Source organism: Lissotriton vulgaris, chromosome 1_1, assembly GCF_964263255.1.
Source record: "Lissotriton vulgaris chromosome 1_1, aLisVul1.2, whole genome shotgun sequence".
Taxonomy (NCBI): Eukaryota; Metazoa; Chordata; class Amphibia; order Caudata; family Salamandridae; genus Lissotriton; species Lissotriton vulgaris.
In genome coordinates, this window is record NC_141685.1 from 351,476,965 (window position 1) to 351,499,195 (window position 22,231).

The 22,231-nt window shown below is 46.0% G+C and overlaps 1 protein-coding gene across 1 annotated transcript in view; it reads right to left on the bottom strand.

Annotated features, from left to right (window-relative positions):
- Nucleotides 1-18,699, bottom strand: part of BEND5 (BEN domain containing 5) — a 109,919-nt gene extending 91,220 nt beyond the window's left edge. Inside the window, exon 1 of the mRNA XM_086952405.1 lies at nt 18,442-18,699. Within this exon, the coding sequence (XP_086808531.1) occupies nt 18,442-18,637 (196 nt within the window). The 5' untranslated portion in view covers nt 18,638-18,699. The remainder of the gene's footprint in view (nt 1-18,441) is intronic.
- Between the last annotated feature and the right edge of the window lie 3,532 nt (nt 18,700-22,231).

Here is a 22,231-nt window from a genome sequence, read left to right on the forward strand (position 1 = left end):
TAAAGCTTACGTTAGGCGAAAAGGTTGTCTCTCCTATGTACTTATCTCTTGATAAGCTTCCACCGGAATTGAGTTCTCTTCCTACATCTTTGTGGGCAACAGGTCCCAATGATGTGGGCCTGCTTGACATCTCCCCTTACGTTGTTCAGCTGAAATCTAACGTGCGATTGCCACGAATTCCCCAGTATCGTATCTCTCTTGATGGTGAACGTGCATTGTTAGCGATCATCTATGATCTGATCAAGAAAGATGTTATTGAAGAAACTCGGGGAAACGTGTGCAACAGCCCTGTACTGCCCATTCTAAAACGTACTGATCCTTCGAAGCCGCCTGTTTATCGTTTTGTTATTGATTTACGGGAGGTAAATAAAATTGTGATTCCTCAGTTTCCCGTTGTGCCTGACATCACGGCGCTACTGACTCTGATTCCAGCTTCAGCGTCTTGGTTTTCGGTGATCGATCTGAAGAATGCGTTCTTTAGTATTCCGATTGCCGAAGAAAGCAGAGACCTTTTTGGTTTCTCTCTTGGTGGTCGCAGCTTCCGGTTTAAACGTGCTCCTCAGGGCTTCTGTGAGAGTCCATCGATTTACAGTCAAGTCTTGAAGGGTCAACTGGATGCGTTTACGTTGCCGGCTGGTGCAGCCCTGATCCAATATGTTGATGACTTATTGGTAGCTGCAGATACTCAGGACATTTGCAAAATTGCTACAGTATCATTGCTGCAACATCTCTGTGACTTACATCACAAGGTGTCACCTTCTAAACTCCAATATTGTTGTCAAGAAGTAACCGATCTAGGTCACTTATTGTCAAAGGAGGGAAGGCGGTTGACCCCAGAGAGAATTGCAGCAATTGCGCGAATGACTGTGCCAACAACCCAAAGAGATGTGCGTGCCTTTCTAGGTATCACGTCATACTGCAGACAGTGGATTCCAAATTTTTCACTGTTAGCGAAACCATTGGTGGCTCTTACGTGCAAGGATGTTTTAACTCCTTTACCATGGACGGAAGAATGTCAGAAGAGTTTTTCTGAATTGCGTGATTCATTGTGTTCAGCTCCTGTGTTAGGTACCCCCGACTACAGTAAGCCGTTTACATTATATGTTCACGAGAGGGAAGGTTGTGCTTGGAGTGTTTTAACGCAACCTTTTGGTGGTTAGCAACGTCCATGTGCATATTTTTCCTCGACCTTGGACCCGGTAGCTAGAGCATTGCCAAGTTGTTTGAGAGCAACAGCGGCAGCTGCGGTGTCCATCCGGCAATCAGCAGGGTTGGTTATGGATAATATGCTCACGTGATGGTTCCGCATGCAGTCGATACTCTTTTGAATCGTACGAAAACTCAGCACTTGACGAGTGAGAGGTTGTCTGGATACGAGTTGACGCTGTTGGCAAGTCATATTCAGATAAAACGTTGCAATGTCCTGAACCCGGCAACTTTGTTACCAATTAGCACAGAGTCAGATGAAATAGCAGAGCATGACTGCTATTTGAGGACTGAAGAGGAAACAAAAGGTCGCGTGGACCTTAAAAACACTCCTTTGGAAAATCCAGATGGAACTTTGTATGTGGATGGTTCATGTTTTAAATTGCCGAATGGTGATGTGACTACTGCATATGCTGTTGTAACTTTGAATACTGTTGTGGAAGCTGCGAGATTGAATCAGAACTCTGCCCAGGCTGCAGAACTGATTGCTCTCACTAGAGCGTGTGTGTTAGCGAAAGGGAAACGTGTGAATGTGTTTACCGACAGCCAATATGCGTTTGGCGTCGCCCATAGCTTTGGACGGTTGTGGAGAGAGAGAGGTTTTATGACGTCGCATGGTACGAAGATTCAGCATGGTCAGCTTGGGAATGATCTTTTGGATGCACTTACGCTGCCTAAGCAGGTAGCGATTGTTAAATGTAGTGCGCATCGTAAGGTGACGGATGATGTCGGTCGTGGTAATGCATTTGCGGATGAGACTGCTAAGGAGACTGCCCGAAACCTTAGCACCCGAATGTATGTGACGAGTTCGGTTAGGTGGCCTGCAGAGACGAGTATGTGTGAGGATACTATCGAGAGTCTGAAAGCGATACAGAATGAGGCCACCGAGACTGAAAAGGCGAAGTGGAAAGAAACTACAGGAAAATTGGATGCGAATGGTTGTTGGGTTGATTTGTCGGAACACAAGAGATGGATGTTGCCAGATGCGTATGTGCTGGCTGTTGTGACAATGGCACATGGGTTAGCACATATTAGCGTGAAAGGTATCTGTAAGTTGCTGTCCCCTGTGTGGAAGAATGATGGTATCATGAAATGTGCTGAACGCCTGGTTAAGAATTGTATGGTATGTATGTTATACAATCCTGGTAAGGGAACCCCAACACCCCCTGGTAGTTTTGCTCCCCCTTCATGTCCTTTTGAGGTGATTCAATTAGACTTCATCCATATGGAGCGATGCAATAACCTGAAATACGTTTTAGTTGTGGTTTGCGCATTTTCCCGATGGATTGAAGCCTATCCTCTCAAAGACAACACTGCTTTGTCAACTGCGAAAATCCTACTGAAGGAATACTTTCCTCGGTATGGAATGCCTCGGATCGTATGGTCTGATAACGGAAGTGAGTTTGTGGGGAGTGTGATGAAGAATGTGTGTAAGGGCCTTGGAATTAATCAAAAGTTCCATAGCGCCAATCATCCCCAGTCAGTTAGTTTGGTTGAAGGGTATAACGGCACCCTTAAACTAAAGCTAGCGAAGATTCAGGCTACGACTGGTCTTTCGTGGCCTGACGCTTTACCCTTAGCTTTATTGTCAACAAGGGCGACAGTACACTCCCGAGTAGGGCTCAGTCCCTACGAGATAGTGTTCGGTCGTCCTGCAAATGTTTGGGGGGTCCCTAGACCGGGAGTGTTCTGTAATCTTGAGTACCCAATGTTGATTGACTATCTTCATGATCTGACTGCTAAACTGAGGTTAATTCACCAACAGGTTTACGAAGCATTGCCGACGCAGACGGAGGGTCCAGGCCACCAGCTCCAGCCCGGAGATTGGGTGGTGACGCGCAATTTTGCCCGTAAGAAGAATTTGGAACCCCGCTTCACTGGACCCTACCAGGTTCTCCTCGCCACGAGAACTGCCGTTCGTCTAGAGGGCCGGAAAAATTGGGTGCATGCCACCCATACGAAAAAAGTTCCTATACCGTTACCGGCAGACTCGTGGGTGAGGAGTGGCATTGCTTCAGCTGAATCCGAAGGATTGCCGGCTTTTGTACCTTTTAGCGACGCACAACCTGTCGGAGAATCCTCAGTGCAGCAGAAAGACACTGTTGAACATTTGTTACCAAAAGACTCAAGACCAGAACATTCGACTGATCAGCAGAACTCTGTTCCCTCAACGGATCCTTTGTTTGATGAACAGACACGTGCTGGGAAGACTCGATACTTTTTGCGATCCAGTACTAAGGACAAATAAAAAGATTTCGTTCTGTCCCTTGACAATTGCATTATCCCGTTTTCCACGATCAGTCTGAACACCCGTATCATTGTAATTATTTTTGTATATATATATATTGAAGTTTCGTTCCACATGTATTTTTGCTTCCACAGCTGAGAGACATTTTGTATATACATTATAAATAAAGGCCGTAGGGCCGCGCGTGTACTTCCTTCTGGTTAGTAGGTCTTGACGCTAGGTTAAAGACCGTCGGTTCCTGGGAACTCCTAGGGATTGACTACTGCTACACAGAACGAAGTGCGTCAAGAAACGTTGCGGACGGTCATAGGGGATGGCGTTCTCGAAGCTCATGGACTTGGAAGAAGCTCAGGCACAAAGATTCAAACTGCAACAACTTAGTCGTACCAAATGTTTTATGTTTCAAATATTCGTGTTGCTTTTGACTATTTCTGTATTATTGGCGGGTGGGGTGTATTACATGATGTCGTACTTCTTACCTTCTGCCATACCTACTCCTACTTCTGACCCTAAACTTACCTCCACTGCATCCCCTCATTCTTTCCATATCTTACCCGAACACGAGCAGGCTAGACGTGCAGAATTCCGCAATAATTCCTTTATTCAGCTCCTTCACCAGCACCAGTTAGTGGTTAACACTACTAATTGTTGGGTGTGTGGGCTGATGCCACATACCACGGATAAGGGAATTCCATATCTGGTCTTACCGTATAGTTCTCAGGGTTCAGCTCGAGCATTTCAAACAATGTTTCGAAGCGCACTAGATTCTTACCCCAGTCGAGAGCCACGATCTCCCTACTTTGGCCCTGGCTCGTATCATAAGCCTTTGTCGATAGCGATAGAAGATTTGGATAGAGATATCTATGAGCCATCGCTCATCCCGGAGGAAGAGGTACAAGCCTATAGGGTCCTGAGTAAGGTCGAGTATAGTGCGCTCACGAGTGAAAAACAGCTTAGAAGCTCGCCTCCCATATGGGTCGTACCCCACATTGGTAATTTTTGTCTAATGGGTCGTGGCCGAAGATCTAAGGCTCGACTTGGAGAGAGTTCTTGCACCGAGAATTACATTCTGCCGATGGTCTCGTCCCCTGTGTTTCTGGCTGGCAAGGGTACATACTTTATCTGCCATGATCGTGCGTATGCATGGTTGCCCTCCGACTTTGTGGGCTCATGTTTTATTGCAAATTTGTTGCCTCCGACGTTCACTGTAGATGCAGATTATCACAAGACTAGAGTTGTGAGAGGCGTAATTAGCGAAGAGGACACTGCCGGTCAAGAGGCAGGAGGCTTTTTCAAGGGTTTCCTCCCGTTTTGGGGACCACTGACTCGAGTGGTGGAATCGACAGCTAATATTACTGCCAGTGCCCTTGGTAATATCACCACAGAACTTCAGGCGGATAGACTTATGACGTTACAAAACCGTATGGTTTTAGACGTGATCTTAGCAGATCGAGGTGGGGTATGTAAGGTGATTTATTCGAGCTGCTGTATTTTCATTCCAGATAATGCTCCGACTGTTTATCAAGCCATCTCAAAGTTGCATAAGATCTCTGAGTCCATACACGTGGACGTAGGGGATTGGACGCTGCTTGGGTGGTTTTGGGGCCTGATGTCGACTTGGGGTTGGAAGATTCTGATGATTATCGGAGTTGTTGTGGCATTCCTGTTCACGTGTTGCCTTTGTGTACAGTGTGGTCCTGCCTTATGTGGCCTCTGTGCTACGACGTGTATAAGGCAACCACCTGTTACCAAGGGAGCTCGGTTGGACAGAGCTATGTTACAACAACATCTAGATGGTCTGATGAATATCGAGTATGATTCCGACTAGTGCTTGCCTACATGAGGGCAAAAGGAGCGTCTGAGGTTCCGTGACAATTGTAAGTGGTGTTTTCGACTCGCACGAATATGGTCGAGTCTGGTATCTACGAACCGCAAATGACGAGTTTAGTGGGTGTACGCAGTTTCGCTGTATTAACCTAAACCGTTCGTCTGTTTCGTGGGTTTTTCTATCTGTACCCACGGGTTCCATCTTAGATACGGCATCCATTTTGTTTCTTGCCCTCAAGTAGCCAGCGAACGGACGTTGTCCGCTTCGCGACCCTGGGATTCTCAAGATATTTGCGGAAGACACATGTCCTTTGAAAGTGTCTTTATGATGAGGGGGATGATACTGTAAGGCAGATGGCCCCGCTCGAGGCTCATCTTGCCATGCCGGTTCATTGTCTCAGCCGTGCATCTCATTAGGCACGTCCCTTTGATGCCTGTAGCTCGTGTTTCCCGATACCTCCTCTTTTACACCCTTTCCGATCTCCCCACTGTTTCCATCTTCCTCTGCACCTGTCCCTGTTCCTTCTTCGATCTGTTTTACTGCTGATTGGAATGTACTAATGGTGGGAAGATGGGTTTTTACAGTTGGGAACCGCCAAATGTTTCCGCACTTATGTTTCGGACTCTGAATGTATCAAAGTGACCAAAGCGACCCCTCTCGGGGATAATTATGGGAACCAAGTTGTAAACCTTTGTGTACAGTGTAAACCTATGGAAGAAACATGTATAAAAGGAGCGACCCACTTGCAGCAATTTGAAGCAGTCTCCTCAAGTTGCACCCGTTGTACTTGCTGTGACTTCTGTGTTCCCTGCAGTAATAAACCTCGAATCTTTGACGCCGAAGGAAGTGTCCCGTGTCTCTGTCATTCGTACGCCGGAGCAGGTTACCCACGAAGGTTTCAGGTGTTGTCCCCTGGCACCGCTGGGTCTTAAATAACCCAGTCCTTCAGGGTAATGGCCTCCGGTGTTAGGAGGCGCCGAACCTTCCTAATTTTCCTAAGTTGGAAAAAGCACTTGAAAACCACCTGGCCCACCTGTGTTTTCAGTGAGAGGTCACTGTTTAAGGTGACTCCAAGTGTCTTTGCGGAAGAGGAGGGAGTTGGGGCAGAACCCAAGTCAGGCGGCCAGTAATGCGGGCCCCAGTGTTTGACACTGTCCCCCGTGAGCACCAGCTCAGTCTTACTCGGGTTCAGTTTCAGATGATTTTGGTCCATCCAAGTTTAGATGAACCTCATGGTCGACTGAAAACTGGAGATGGATGTTTCAGAGTTATCTATCGTAAAGAGCAGTTGCAAATCATCCGCGTAATTGAAAACTGTCACTTGTCTGTCTCTAAGGGCCTGGATTAGGGTGAAAATGTAGAGATTAAACAAGTGAGGGGACAGGGAAGAACCCTGTGGGACGCCGCAGGTGATGATTTGTTTGGGGGCGACCAGATCTCCAAGACGGACTGCCTGGAATCTGTTCTCCAGGAATGATTTTAACCAGCTGGCCGCTGTGCCCTGTATACCGGCCTGGATGACACGATCGATCAGGATGGTATGATCGACCGTGTCAAACGTGGCCGAGAGGTCCAGGAGCACCAGGGCCTGGGGGGAGCGGTTATCTGCATGGTCACGGAGGGTGTCCAGGACAGTAAGTACCACTGCCTCCGTCGAATGGGCTGGCCGGAACCCTGCCTGGTGGGGCTCGAGGTAACTTGATTCCTCCAGAAAGTTGGACAAGCATCTGGCTACATGGGCCTCCATCACCTTTGCTAAGAAAGAGAGCAGGGAAATAGGGCGGTAATTTGCCACAATACAGAATTGTTCATTAAACACTGGACTAAAACAGTTCTGAAACCAAAAGGGTTATCTGCCTTTTTAGGTTTTCGCCTGCACAGTGCTTTCACTGTGCTTTTCAAATCTATTCAATTTAATAAAAATCTTCAAAGGGATTTACATCCAGCGCTTCCTTTTCATTCATTTGTGTGGTTGCCACATACTTTTCTTCCGTTTCTTTTGGTTGTAGCATATTATTTCCTGTTGTTCTCTGTGTCTTCTACTTATCAGTGTCCTGAGACCTTAGTAATGCTTCCATCCACTTGAAACTTCTCTGTTATTTTAATTATGAGCAAGTACATCAGCTCGCTGCCTTTTTCGAACTACTTCTTGGTGACTGTGCTGCTGTGCTTCTAAATTTAACATTTCTTTATCTGGTGCAAGTTCTTTGCATATTTTTATATTTGTAGACACAGGAAGATTAAGTGATTTGCTTACAGGATGTTGAGCCAATGCAGAGACTCAAACCTGGTTTCTCAGCTCTACAGTCGGCAGCTCCGGCCGCAAAGCCACTACCTTACCCCTCTCACCCAGCCTTGCATTCACAGCTGTCTCAATGGAGGGCACTTTAAGCAAATCAAGTAGAGGTGTAGCAAGGATGCCATATGCCCAAAATACACTACGTTCAACTGCATCATAAGACGCCCATTCATTTCAGTGGATTTGCACATTACCAATTGCCTAACAAGTGAACATTATTTTATTTTCAATTACTCTAAGGCGTTTTTAACATCTATCCCCAAGACAAGTCTTCTACAATGGCTATAGCTGGCAACTTTTAGATGTTGAAAACAACTTGGAGCTTTGGCATCATGTACATTTGGGAAAATGTGTTTTCAGCTTTGTACCCTTTCCAAAATGCACTTTGGGCGAGCAGCATCCATCAGCAAGAGTTTTTTCTTCTTGCTTCTTCAGTCGTCTTTCCTTCCTCATTAGACGAACACTCACCAGACGTAATCTTTTTGACCGAGACATGGTTAAATCAAGACTCTCAGCCGGATCTGGCACAAGCCATTATTCCGGGATATCAGATAGCGCGGGCTGATCGACCGCTAGGTAGAGGCGGCGGCCTTGCGATTACCTACAAGGAGAGCTATGTCTGCTGCTGTTTAGCGGAGGAGATTGAGGACTGCGAAAATCTCTCCTTTGTAATCGAGCTTTCCCCTAATACTAGCTTCACCGGTATTCTCATCTACCGCCCTCCTGGTTCTATCGGACAATTTAACACCTCTCTTTTATCAGTGGCCTCCCAACTGGTTGTCTTCCCTCCAACTTTACCTTATTGGGAGATTTTAACATCCATTTTGACAACCTGTTGGATCCCACGGCACTAGAGATGATGTCAAGACTGGCTGCCATTCAACTGGAGCAATTAGTTCCCTCTGCCACACATGAAAAGGGTCATCTTTCAGACCCGATCTTCAGTAACAGTAACCAGCTTAAAGTGGGCACCATCAGTAGCCTCCCATGGTCGGACCATTGCCTGATAGCCTTCACCTGGAACACGAGCAAACCTCCCCCGTCCTCCTTTACATCTCGGAAAACTCGAAACTGGTCCAAACTTCCTATCGACAACTGGATGAAGGCTCTCAGCTCCAATAGACCCACTCTCTCCCACGACCCGATGTCAAATAATAATAAATATGATGAGTGGATAACCACCTCCCTCGACTCGGTTCTCCCTTTATACCCATCTAGGTCAAAGAGGCAAAGTAAATCAGCCCCCGTGGTATACAGAAGACCTCAGAAAGCAAAAGCGTCTCTGTAAGAGATAAGAGAGGAAATGGCGCATGACCTATAACCCTGTTGAAAAAACCGCCTACAGGGAAATGATTAGGAACTATAAACTGGCCATAAAAACTTTGCAGGCAGTCTACTATAACCACAAAATAACAACGGCTAAATCCAAGCCGAAAGAAATATATCGCATAGTACACTCCCTGATAAAACCCTCCCTACCTACCACAGATAATAGCAGTTCACAGTCTAAATGTAATGATTTGGTAGAATTCTTCTTTCAAAAAGTGAATAAAATTTACCTCTCCTTCCCTAACCCACCCACTGACCCGCCCTCTCAATGCCTGGCCCCAGCTCTGGACAGGGACAATAGGCTGGAGTCTTTTCCTCTGATGACACTGGAAACACTGGAGGGTCTAGCTCAACAAATAAAAACCGGCTCTCTGTGTGACCGGACCTACCAGGCTCACTGGGGCTGGCCAGCAAAACCATTCTCCCCACTCTTCTGGAATTACTGAATTCTTCCATACTGAGTGGTATGGTATCTGCGACCTGGAAACACGCAATGGTGCGGGCCCTACTAAAAAAACCTTCCCTAGACCCAGTTAACCCAGGGAATTACCGCCCGATTTCTCTGCTCCCATGGGCATCTAAGATCCTGGAGAAGCAAGTCAATACCACTCTGACGAAATTCCTTGAGGAAAACCATCTCCTCGATGCCTCCCAGACGGGCTTTCGCCCAAAACATGGGACAGAGACCGCTCTACTGGCCGTAACTGAGGAGGCAAGACGGATCATGGATCGAGGGGGGTCAGTGGCAGTGATCCTCCTCGATCTGAGTGCAGCGTTTGACACTGTACATCATAAAATTCTGCTGAACAGTCTTGCCGACCTGGGAGTGTCCGGAGAAGCCCTGGTATGGTTTGAGTCTTTTCTATCGGACAGAACCTTCCATGTCTTTGACGGCACATCCGTATCATCAAGTAGGCCTTTAGGGTGCGGAGTTCCGCAGGGCTCATCTACGCTCTTCAACGCATACATGAGGCCGCTGGCTGGGATTGTTCGTCCGCATGGTGTTAGTATCATCTCCTATGCGGACGACACCCAGCTGGTGGTCTCCCTTGCACAGAAGAGCGGCCTCCGCCCAATCTAGCGGCCTGCCTGGAAGATGTAAAGAGCAGGATGATGCGCTCATGTCTGAAACTCAATGATGACAAAACTGAGCTCATGCTCCTGGGCCCGGCGGCCCCTTCCACCTTGGAGCTGATATGGCCCATAAGCATGGGCACAGCCCCACCCCCCAGAGACAATATCAAAAGTCTGGGAGTATGGCTCGATAAATCGCTGAGCCTTAATACACAGGCCACCAAAGTGTCGGCCATTTGTTTCGGCCTTCTTAGGGTGATCAAAAAAATTCTTCCCCTTCTCCCTTTCGAGGCCAGAAAGATAATTATTCAGGGCCTTGTCCAATCCCGTCTGGATTTTAATAATGCCCTCTATCTTGGAGCACCAGACTACACCCTGCGGAAACTTCAGCGCACCCAAAACTGTGCTGCCCGTGCGCTATTGGGAGTTCCACGGAGGACATCAATAAAAACTGGCTTAAGAACTTTACACTGGCTACCTGTTAGGGACAGAGTGAAGTTTAAAGCCCTATGCATTGCCCACCAGACTTTCTGGAAAATGGGCCCAGAAATCAACCGCTCCTTGATCTCTCCATATCTGCCCAACAAGGCACTTCGCTCCTCAACCGCATCGCTAGCCCAAACTCCTAGAATCTTTAGAGCCAGAGCAGGAGGACGTTCGTTCTCGTACAATGTGTCTAAGCTGTGGAAAACCCTCCCTCTGCAGCTGCGAGTTAACTCCAACTTAACTAGCTTCCGGAAACAACTCAAAACCTTCCTGTTCAATAAATAGTAACCTCTTGAGGGCATCTTCTGTTTTCTTCAGCACCTGGACGCCTCAGCGCTTTACAAATCCCATTTTCATTTCATTCCATTTCATTTCATCGTTGGTACTTGCACTTCTCTCACCCTGACCCCTCCATGACCTCCGCTCCCCCTTCTTCCAAGACGGAAGTCAACCCTTTCGGCAGATTTGTTTTCAGCAGTGGCAGGATCTTGCTGCGAGTACCAAGTAAGGCTGCTTTACTGCTTCATTTTGCAGCGTTCCTTCAAACCAAATCACCTCTCTTTCAAACGGTTTACTGTTTACCCAGTCCACCCAAGCTGTTACACAGTGCTAACAACTGAAAGAAATTGTTGCAAAATTCCACAAACAGCCTGTTGTTGTTTAAAAATACACAATTTACAGCCAGCAGCAGGTTATTTGATTTCACCACATTTTCTGTGGTTTGACGTGTGAGGGAGGGATAATTGTTATGCGTTTATAACAAATTAAATTCTCTAGCTTGCAATTTCGCAAAATGCACTTTGCATGAGCACCAGTTACATTCCATACTCATATTTTGTAGCCGCAGGGAGATTAAATGATTTGCCCGGAATCAGAGAATGTTGAGCCGATGCCAATACTTAAACCGTGGTCCCTAGGTCTGAAGTTGATAGCTCTGGCTGCTACACCACATCACATCCTCTTCTCTTTAGTGAGTTTTCTGGGACAGAGCAAAGAGCACCAAATTCCCTTCAGAAACACAAGCCTCTGAACTTGTGTTGCTTGTTTTAATTTCCTAACAAGCACTTTTTACAAGTGCATCTGCAGGCCTTCTCTCTCCTCCCTGTGTCTTGCAGCCTCTTCCCAGGACACACCTTGTAGCTTACCCCGTTTTATTTATTTATGTTTCCACAAATACAGCTCCATTCATTTTGACATCATTCGCCCCATCCAATAAACTAATATCTGGGTCTTTTAAATAGTTTCCCTTCAGACTACAGAGATGAACATAATGTTTTCTGTGCAGAAGCATACAAGGGACCCCAGTGGTGCAACTCAGCATTTATCACTGCAAGATGTCTTTCCAGCCACAGCAAGGCGCAGCCAGCAACACGGTCTCACCTAATCTCGGTCCCTGGCCTCATCTGTTATGTTATGTTAACAAAAACTTCTAGAGCGCACGCTCACCCGGAGGTTTCGTGGCGCTAATCATGGGTAGTGTCACTGCGGATCGAACTATGCGTAGGCTTGCTCGAACAACCAGGTTTTCAGAGCTTTCCTGAAACCCAGGAGGTTGTTGCAGCTCCTGAGTGCCAGAGGTAGGGACTTCCAGAATTTAGGGGCAAGGTGAGAGAAACAGCACCCTCCTTGCCGTTTGCATTTGATGGTCGGGGTGGTTAACAGGTGAAGGTGAGCCGATCTTAGACTTCGATATGGAACGTACTTTATGATCATGCTTGCTGATGAATTTGGGGCTTTTACAGTACAGGGCCTTAATGGCTAAACATCCTGTCCTAAAAGCTACCCGTTGGGCCATCGGTAGCCAATGGAGTTTAAGCAGCCCAGGTCTGACCGACAGCCATTTAGGCTGTTTGTGGATTAGTCTTGCTGCCTGGTTCTGTACAATTTATAGGCGTTTGAGTAAAAATAATGGCAGACCGAGGTAGATCGAATTCGAGAAGTCCAAACGCGAAAGAACCAAAGCTATCACCACCTGTATGAGGGCTGAGTGGGTCAGCAAGTGAGCGATTTATCTAATTTTACGCAGTTGGGAAAAGCTGAGGAAACCACTGCTCCCACTTGTCCTCTGAGCGAAAGGTCTGCATTGATAGTGACCCCTAGGCTTTTCACCGAGGGGGAGGGAGTAGGGGACGGTCAGAGATCGGTCGGCCAGTAGTGCGAGCCCCAAAACTAATTCCGTCTTGCTCGGGTTGAGTTTCAAGTGGTTCAGATCCATCCAGCGCTGAATATGAAGCATCATAGATTGGAATTCAACAGCAGAGTCAGGGAAGCTGAAGGTCATCTGCGTAGTTAAATACGGTGATCTTTCTGTTTTTTAATGAGTGGATCAGGGGCCTGAGGTAAAGATTAAACAATAATGGGGACAAAGATGAGCTCTGTGGGACCCTGCATGTGGAAGTGAGCTTGGGGGCAGTGAAAGTTCCAAGTCTTACTGCTTGGGTTCGGTCAGCGAGAAAGGATTTGATCCAACTGAGTGCAGGCCCTCGTAAACCTGCCTGTTCGACACAGTTCAACAAGATGTTGTGTTCTACCATGTCGAACGCAGCCGACAGATCCAGGTGCACCAGAGCCTGGTGGACACCCTTGTCCGCATTTGCTCTGAGAGTGTCCAGAACTGCGAAGATCACTACCTCAGTTGAATCCGCCAGCCGAAAACCAGCTTGATTTGGCTCCAAGTAGTCTGATTGTTCTATAAAGTTGGATAGGCACCTGACCACGTGGGCCTCCAAGATCTTGGCCAGGAAAGGAAGGAGGGATATAGGACGATAGTTCGAGGGGTTCGTGGGGTCAGCCCCTGTTTTTTTTTTTATAAGAGGAACTACCGTAGCGTTCTTGAAGGTGCTGGGTACCTTGCCCTAAGAGAGTGACTCGTTAACACCTTGGCTGCTAAGGCAATTCCCCTCCTGTGCTGGAAATTGCTATTTGGCTCTATTCATGACGAGCTCAGCTCGTCATCGGCACAGCTCAACTGTGATGAGCAGGGAAGGGGTTAAGAAAAGAGAGTACACTGTGAGGCATGAAGGAGAAGACATAAGGTGGGCAGCTGTCATTAGGAGGCCCGGGTTTAACACGTGTCATTAGATCTAATAATGCTTTGGGACAGATAGGTGGGAGGAGGTCTAGTGTGGATAGATTACTGGATAAATCTTACAGTGGTTACGTGTTGGCAGTGTTGGGAATGCTGGCTTTGATGGTAGAAATTTTGTCCAAGAAGAAATTGTTCAGGGAGTTGCAGAGCTCTTGAGTAGGTGCCTGGCTGGGCAATGTTCTCTCGTCATTGCACAGGTCATAAAGATTTCTTTAGATTTGTTGTGGGCATTTAGTGTTCTGGTAGAGAAGTAAGCCGTTTCAGTATCCAAGATGGCTTTTTTATACTCTCTTCGAGCTAGCGAGAACTGCAATTTGTCTTCTGTGGAGTATCTTAGCCTCCATTTTCTCTCTTTTTGACGGATCTCGAGTTTTTATTTTTTGTGTTCGGCGGCGAACCATATATGGGCGTCTGAATGGCGGACATGGGAAAATTTAGCAAGCGGGACGTGTACATTACTTGCTGACAGTAGCTAATCCGAGATGTTCTCTTCCATGGAGTTGACATCAGGGTTAAAGGTGGGTAATGAACTAGTCAAGGTATTCATGAATTCAGATTTATCGAGGGTTCTCCACTTTCTTACGTTGCCTCCTGCCGGTGTGGGGGGCTTGATCTTACCATTGCTGTAAAATCATCAAGTGGTGATCTGACTCTATACATGGGGAGATTATGCGCACCGACAGTGTGGGGTTATGGGACCAGATTTGGTCTAAGGTGTGTCCCTTTTCATGAGTGGGGGAGGATAAATGCTGGGCCAGGTTCGAGTTAGAGAGTAGCTCGGAGCTACTCTCTAACTTGAACTAGCTGCATGTGGCCCGCCCAAGGCGTCATTAAACCAGTAGTTCAAATAACCAATAAGTAGGACCTTAGCATGATTCACAACAAGGTTGGCCATTTGTTCGCTTAGGGAGAGAGGGAAAGTAGGCATTGCCTGGGGGGGGGTTGGTAAATAAGCACTAGTACAAGCGACCCTGTATCAATGTTGAGTTTAATAACAATGTTCTCTACCTCCGGAAGGTCAAGGTGATAAATTTGTGATCTTTATGTATAATGGCGGCAACACCGCCACCCATCTTCTCTAGGGGTCGATTAGCAGACAGGATATAGTAATCTGAGGGGAGTGCCGCTAAGATGTCTAGCGTGGATTCCTGGGTTAACCAGGTTTCGGTGATCAAGAGAACATCAGGTTTTGCCGAGGTGAGCAGCAGAAAAATATCCAGTTGGTGCTTTACCAGGGAGCATGTGTTGAGGTAAAGATTACGAAGGGCGATTTGGTTCACTGTTGTGGGAGCGGTGATTGGGGGAGAGTAAGGGATGGGGGAGGGGAGAGGGACGGGGCCCAACTGAGTTTGAAGGATACTGTTAGCCAAAATGAGACTATAAACAGCGGGTTCTAAAGGGGGGCAATGCTGCGCTAATGATCATTTTAGAGGAATAGCTGTTGATTTGGCCATAGTCCATGGCCCCTGGGCCCGACCGGACGGGCTTGCCTTTGCATTCATATTGTACTTATCAGGTACATGTTTTTTTTCCTTTGTCCTCCACCATTTACCTAATCTCCCAGCTTTATAATGCCACCAGTAACAACACAAAATATTGCCTATCTCAATATACAAGTTGTAACACTGACAGAATTTCGGTAACTTATATGGCACAACTACTCACTAAGCTACAACCGCACAACAAAAACATTTTATTAATCACACAGGCGAAACCTATTACATTTATCAATGCATGGTCTCTGAGAAGACCTTCACTTCCTGCGCCTTCTGAGGTCCATCAAATTCAAATTCTTGAATTACAGAGACAGAAATGTTACAATACAATTGGTGAGGCAGACTGGACCGCCAAATATTGTAATTGCATTTATATATCACTTACTACCCCTGACAAGGCGTGTAAGCACTTTTTAGGCGAGTAGCATGCTACTCCGGAAGCCAAAAAGGAGTAGTAGTGAATTAGTACAGAGAAATATGAAATTGATTGGAGCTGTATAAAGACATTTCTGCATTAAAGCTCTTAGACTTCAGGAAAGTTATTCAGTAATAAAGGGGAGACTTTGGTAGTGACAAGAAAAAAACTGTGTGACCTAGGGTTCAGGAACTCTGGTGAAATTCATTGTCATTGCTAAAGGAAAAGCATGTTGCCAGAGGACGTACTCGTTCAAAAGCTGGAGGAGCTACGGCCAAAAAGACAACCTGCAGATTAATGGGGCCTCTATCTTAGACATGGAATCCCTAGATGCTTTGGGATGGACTGGTGATTGGGCCTCGTGGGAAATGGATAAATAACACTCAGACCCCCACGCCCAACCTCAGACAGCAACAATAGAGGATTAGGTCTCATTGGGAAAATTCCTCAACGAAGCAGAAAGAAGACAAAAAGTGACTACATGATTATCTCATTCCAAGTTCAGTAAACAATAAAATTGAGATAGAATGTGTATACTTCTAGTTATGATGTGGCAATGTACTAATGGCATGCATAGCTACAATCAGGGACAATCTCCTTTTATATCACACTATGTACATATATGTCTACTGACAATCAGCTGACTCACAGCTCTGTTCAATAAGAGATATTATATTACATATTTGGTATGTGCAGAAGCAACACTGGGTGAGAAGGCCATGTGTGCCCCTTTTAGATAACCTGCACCACCCTTGCTCTGTAGAGGTAATAGTGGCTCTTTACCAGCAATTTGGTTAGTGCTAGATCTTAGGGCAACAGTCGAGCCACTCAAAGAACCTGTCAACATAACGTTTCCCTTAGCAAAGGAGCAATCGCTCATGGTAGAAAATCCCACGTCTTGATTTGATTCAGGCAATGGTGAGGGAAGAAGTATGAATATTCTGTAGGATTCTCTTGTTCAAAGTGAATAGACAGAGAAAAAATTAAACAGCAAGTCATTACCCAATTTCTATAAAGAGCAAACCCGATCCAGTACTGCTTCAGAAGACACATCTCCTTGGAACGGAATGTTAATTCCCACGATGACTGGTCTTATGAGCTTGAAACATTCACAAGGGACTCCACATGTGCAGCCATGTATGCATGTCATTTATTGCCATTTATTGTGCTTAAGAAATGGCTAGACAAAGAAGGATTCTATAACCTGGTTTTGGATAGTTACTAACACTGAAAATCTGAAATACTTCAAGATTATCTTTGCCTTCCCACGACTTCAAAGTGGAGTCCTGGCTAAAACTGGATCACTACTGCAATAATCCCTGGAGACGCAATTCCTAAAGCGAGGCAATCTAGTGGATATCATGAATCTCGCTAATGGCAGGCTGGAGACCAGCCTAAATCATCTGCCCTACCTACAACCCTGACTAAATTAATTATGCTTTTGGTCTTGAGGACTCCTCCATGACATTCGAAAACATTCAGATGGATCCCCTCAGAATCCTGAAAGGCAGTCACTCACGCACTCATCACCAGAAGACTGTACTACGGCAACGCACTCTACCTAGAAAAAGATCAAGAATAGAGAACGTTCAATACGCTGCCGCCAGACCGATCCTGGACATCCCCCACCGCAACCACATCATGCAACACCTCCGACAACTCCACTGGCTTCCAGTCAACAAGAGAGTCACCTTCAAGCTCCTCACTCACGCCTACAAGGCCCTACAGGACGAAGGACCGGCGTACCTGAACCACTGCCTCATCTTCCACGAACCCACGAGACAACTCCGATCATCCCAACTCACCCTAGCCTCCATCCCAAGGATCCAAAAGACCACAACCGGAGGAAAATCGTTCTCCTACCTGGCTGGCAAGATTTAGAACACCCCGCCCCTGCACCTCAGGCAATCAGTGTAAATGAGCAAATAATGGAAGGACCTCAAGACCTGGCTCTTCAAATGATCCTCCACCGAGTCCTACTAGCACTGGCGTAACGAAAAGTGAGGGGGCCTCCCTGCACGGTACTTAGAGGGGCCCCCTCCGGGCTCAATCAGGAGCTCTTCCGGCCAGAGATCAGTGCCGAGGGGGCCCCTTGGAGCTAGGGCCCCCCCCCGCACCGCATGGGCTGCGTGGGCCTGTGTTAGGCCCCTGCCTACTAGCAGCCCTCATCCGCCGCCCCCGCCCCCAGCGACTTGAGACCCTTTCGGACGAGTAGTAGTGCTTTACAAGACCTTGATTAATTAACGACAACAACAGACAATACTCTTTTCACTTGGGGTTCACAAGATCATGTCAAGGATAGATTATTTTTTCCTAGTGAGCACAACTTTGCACAGGCTTGTGTTCCCTGCATGAGGAATATCTGACCATCCTTCACTGCTTCTAGTCCTTTGAGACTATGGGATGTAAAGAGGTGGTATGTGGAGACCAGATGCATGGGAGTTTACTGATCCACCACTATGTCAAAACTTCACCCGACTACTCAGTTTTTGATGAAAACGTCGGGTGTGTATTGTCTCTAGAATAACACTATGAGAGGTTCAAAGTTCACTAGTCTGAGGGTTCATGATGGCAACTTGTAATTCCGACACGCTCAGAGAGCTCAATCATCTTCAAGATAAATAAAGGGAGAAGATAACTGACATGACATGGGAGTCAAAAAGAGGCCGTATGAAGTAGACAAAAAGGATGGAAAGTCTCTAGAATGGCCTAGGAGGAGGGAAGAAGCTGCTCGGTGAGTGGATGAGACTTTCATGGATGAAACAGGTTTGATGTCACCAGACAGGTGTCATTTATCCATTTTAGCAAAGGTGCATGGAAATGAAAGTATACTCACATGGTTTATGCCATGGTGGCTATGTAGATAGGGCACGATGACACCGAATTTGGACGATGCACTTAAATGTCTAATGGGAAGTATGATGCTACAACACCGGGGCAAAGGACTCCCATAAGAAGAATCCGAAACTCACCTGCCAATGCCAGGATCTGAGCTCGTTGCAGGTTGGGCCCTTTGCCGTTGCTCTCGTCCACCTTTGGGCCCCGGAAGACATCATAGATCTTCTGATCGTCAAAGTCTGTCAGGGTAAGAGGCCGAAAGTCCTGCACGCAGGAAACGGGCACAACATAGCAGACGTTATCCTCCAGAAAACGCACGAAAGCAAGCATCTCAGCTTTAGACCCTCGAGAGACCGTGGTAATCGGCAATCGACTGCTCTTGCCTGGCACAGGTACCAGTTCAGACACGGAAGAAGGACAAGAGTGCCAACCGTCCCTGCCTCGTTCGCTCTCCTGCGACTTCCCCGTCGAGCCGCCATTTTTGATAGGTATACAACAACAGCAAAGCTCCGACAGCAGCAGTAAAACCTGTTTCTACTAAACTACTTACCGGCGTTATAAATATTTTTCTTTAAAAAGAGGGAATTCATTCATTCTTCTTTAAAACACTGATAGCGCGGTATTTCTGAATGTATTTTACACAGAGCACTGCATAATATAATATGCTTTCCATTTTAGAGAGAGGACTTAAAATGCACTATATTTTATACTTCTTGTTGAGCACAACTAATTACCTATTTAAATATTATGAGCTCCGAATTTTTGACACTAAATTGAATATTGTTATTCAAGGGTGCATGTTCATTCCATTTTTTGGCAGAGCCTCGGCTGAAGTTCGATCTAGGCATAGCTAATCGAGGGAAAGCAGCTCAAGTTCCAAGGGGGCGGATAACTGTCAACATGGGATTCATTTATCCACGCCTGTTTTACTGGCAATAAAACTAGCATCTGGGACTTATAGGCATAGTCACTGGAATTATGCGGAAGGTGAGGGCTACATTTTGTAGCAAGGTTTAATAAATTGTGCAGCGCAAAAATGAAAATTATGCAGTATGGTAAGGCACAACTTGAGATAGTATTACTTCATTATTTTGCCATTTTTACACTGCCTAGGTATTGCTTGCGCCTCATTAGTACCAGTTTACACCCAAATGCAGGAATAAGCAACAGAAAAGGGACAAGTCAACCTTTGCATTGGGCCTTCCACTCCGCAGCAACATGTGTTACTGCATTTTGAGTAACTTTTGAATCGTTTGAGGTCGAATGTTTTTTTTTTTAATCTGAAGATTCTTGTGTAGGATGACAACTATCTCTCTTTTTTGCTCTAATATTTACTCTGAAACGATTTAGACAGCTATCAAATACCCTTAAGCTAATATCTTTATGTGATTGTTGTTTCAGGTTTATGTTTCTGAATAGAAAATTATACCAGAGTTACTGATTTTCACAATGTTTTTACAAGCATAGACTTTACAATACATGTCATATGGGTGATACACATGGACTCAAATCGCAGTTTGAAACTGCTGTTGACTGCAAAGAGCAAGACTGTCTGATTCTGTCACACAAAATTCGGGTGATCAGATTTTCAAAGCCATATACCGCACAAGTCACTGTGCAGTCTCTGTGAGACCGCACATGCTGCCTGATAGGACTCCCAGCAGAACAAACATATTTACAGTGAGTTGTTGGGTCAGAATACACATGAGCCTGCAACCTCAGTTTTTTATTAGCTTGTACTAGTTTGGACCATTGTACCTTTCAACTTGGGGTGCTCTCAAGTTATAAATTAATTAGAATTTATATGTGTGTAGAACGTTTCCTTTCGTCCCTACTGCAGGTGCAGGAATTCAACCTTGTTATTTTAGATTTAAGAAGATACATAGGAGGAGAGAAATGTCTTTGAAGAACTTGAACAGAGAGAAGTGAGGACACCTTTCGTGTCTGGTGAAACCTGGGAACCAAGGTCGTCGGAGAAGAGTTTGAAATAATTGGAGTTTGTGGAAAGTTACTTTAAGAAGATGTTCACAGAATAACTTACCATGTGACCTGTTAAGGGTTTGTTTGTTGAAAGGTTTTTATAAAGCGCTAGCTCCACCCGAGGGTATCAGAGCGCTTTACATCAGCAATGGTAATAAACAAGAAAATAGCAATAGACGAAACAAATTATAGAATTTGTCTTACAAAAATAAAAGGAATGATTAAGATTACATATTGAGCAGAGTGCATATAAGATAAACAGAAAACCACTTGAAAGAACCAGAATGCAGTTATAAATAGTACTTTTACAGTATGCCAAGGAGGACATAGTGGACATAGTAGGAGAGGGAGGGTATGGTAAGGGGAAGGGGGGGGGGGGGGTGGAGTGTGTCAGGAGGGCGGTGAGAGAGTGTGAGGGGTAGGTGGGGTTGCCTAATGAAGGGGGGAGTATTCAGAGAGGAGATCTGGGGTTTAACTACCCCAAAATTTAGAGAGAAGGTGAATTTTAAGGTTTCTTTTGAAGCTGTCATAGGATGGGTTGCATCGAAGGTCTTTGGGGAGGGCGTTCCAGATGGTTGGGGCCTTGCCAGAGAAGGAGCGGGATTTTGAGGCGTTTCTTTTTAGAAGGTGGCGGTATGAGAAGAAGAGTGTTTGTGCTTCTCAGCGTTCGGGCACAGCCAGCTTTTTTTAGTTTAGTTGTGAGGTAGGTTGGAGTGTTTTGATAGAGGGCTTTGTGAGTAATACATCCAATTTTATAGGAGGATCTGCTTTCAATAGGGAGCCATTTGAGGGTCTAGAGGGCAGTGGAGATGCAGTCAAAACGTTTACAATTAGTTGTTAGTCTAGCTGCGAGGGTGAGGACGGATTTGATGGTGCCAAGGAGGATTTTGGGAGTACCAGTGAGAAGGGCATTTCTGTAGTCGATTTTGAATAGGACCAGAGATTGGATAATTAGTTTGAAGTCTTCAGCTGGAATAAAAGATTTGATTTTTTTTTAGATGCTGGAGTGTGAAAAGTGCACTTTTTGCTGAGTTCTTTACATGGGAGTTGAGTGTGAGTTTATTGGTGAGGGTGATGGCGAGTGATTTGACAGATTTGGCAAGGGAAAGAGAGCAGTTTAGGGCATTAAGGTCAGCGATCCATGTGTGAATGGGGAGAGGGTTGTTTTTGGGAGAGAAGAGGATGATCTCAGTTTTGTTAGGGTTGAGTTTAAGATGGTTGTTATGGAACCAGGTTTGGATCTTGGTTAGTGCAGTGTTAAGGTGCAGGATATCGGCATGGGATTTTATTTTATAGTACAGTTGGGTTTCTTCAGCGTACAGGTGATAGTTGATTTTAAAGTATAAGGGTAAGGGGTTCCATAAAGAGGTTGAAAAGGGCAGGAGAGAGGATGGATCCTTGAGGGACACCTAGGGAGACAGAAGTTGGTCTAGAGAGGCAGTTTTGAATTTTAATTTATTGGGTTCTATGTTGGAAGTAGGATGTGAGTTAGTTAAGGACATTGCCATTAATGCCGAAGCAATCTTTGAGTGCATTAAGGTTGGGTGGTAGACTGTGTCAAATGCAGCTGTGAGGTCAAGGAAGATGAGTAGGGAGGTCGCGCCCTTGTCCCGGGATAGGTGAATATCATCGACTATGTTAAGCAGTGCGGTTTCAGTGCTGCAACCTTTGCGGAAGCCAGATTGAAGGGGGTCTAGATGGTTGAATGTGTCAATGTGTTTGTCCAGTTGGTGTAGGGCGCATTTTTCAAGGGCTTTGGAGAATGAGGGGGAGGTTGGAGATAGGCCGGAGATTGTTAGGGTCATTGGGGTCAGCTTTGGGATTTTTGGGGATGGGAGTGATTTGTCTGAGTTGAAGGGAGATGGGAGCATTGCCTGTTGAGAGGGAAGTGTTAATGATGTTGGTCCGGTAGGGGACAATGACATGTTTTAGATCTTGTACGAG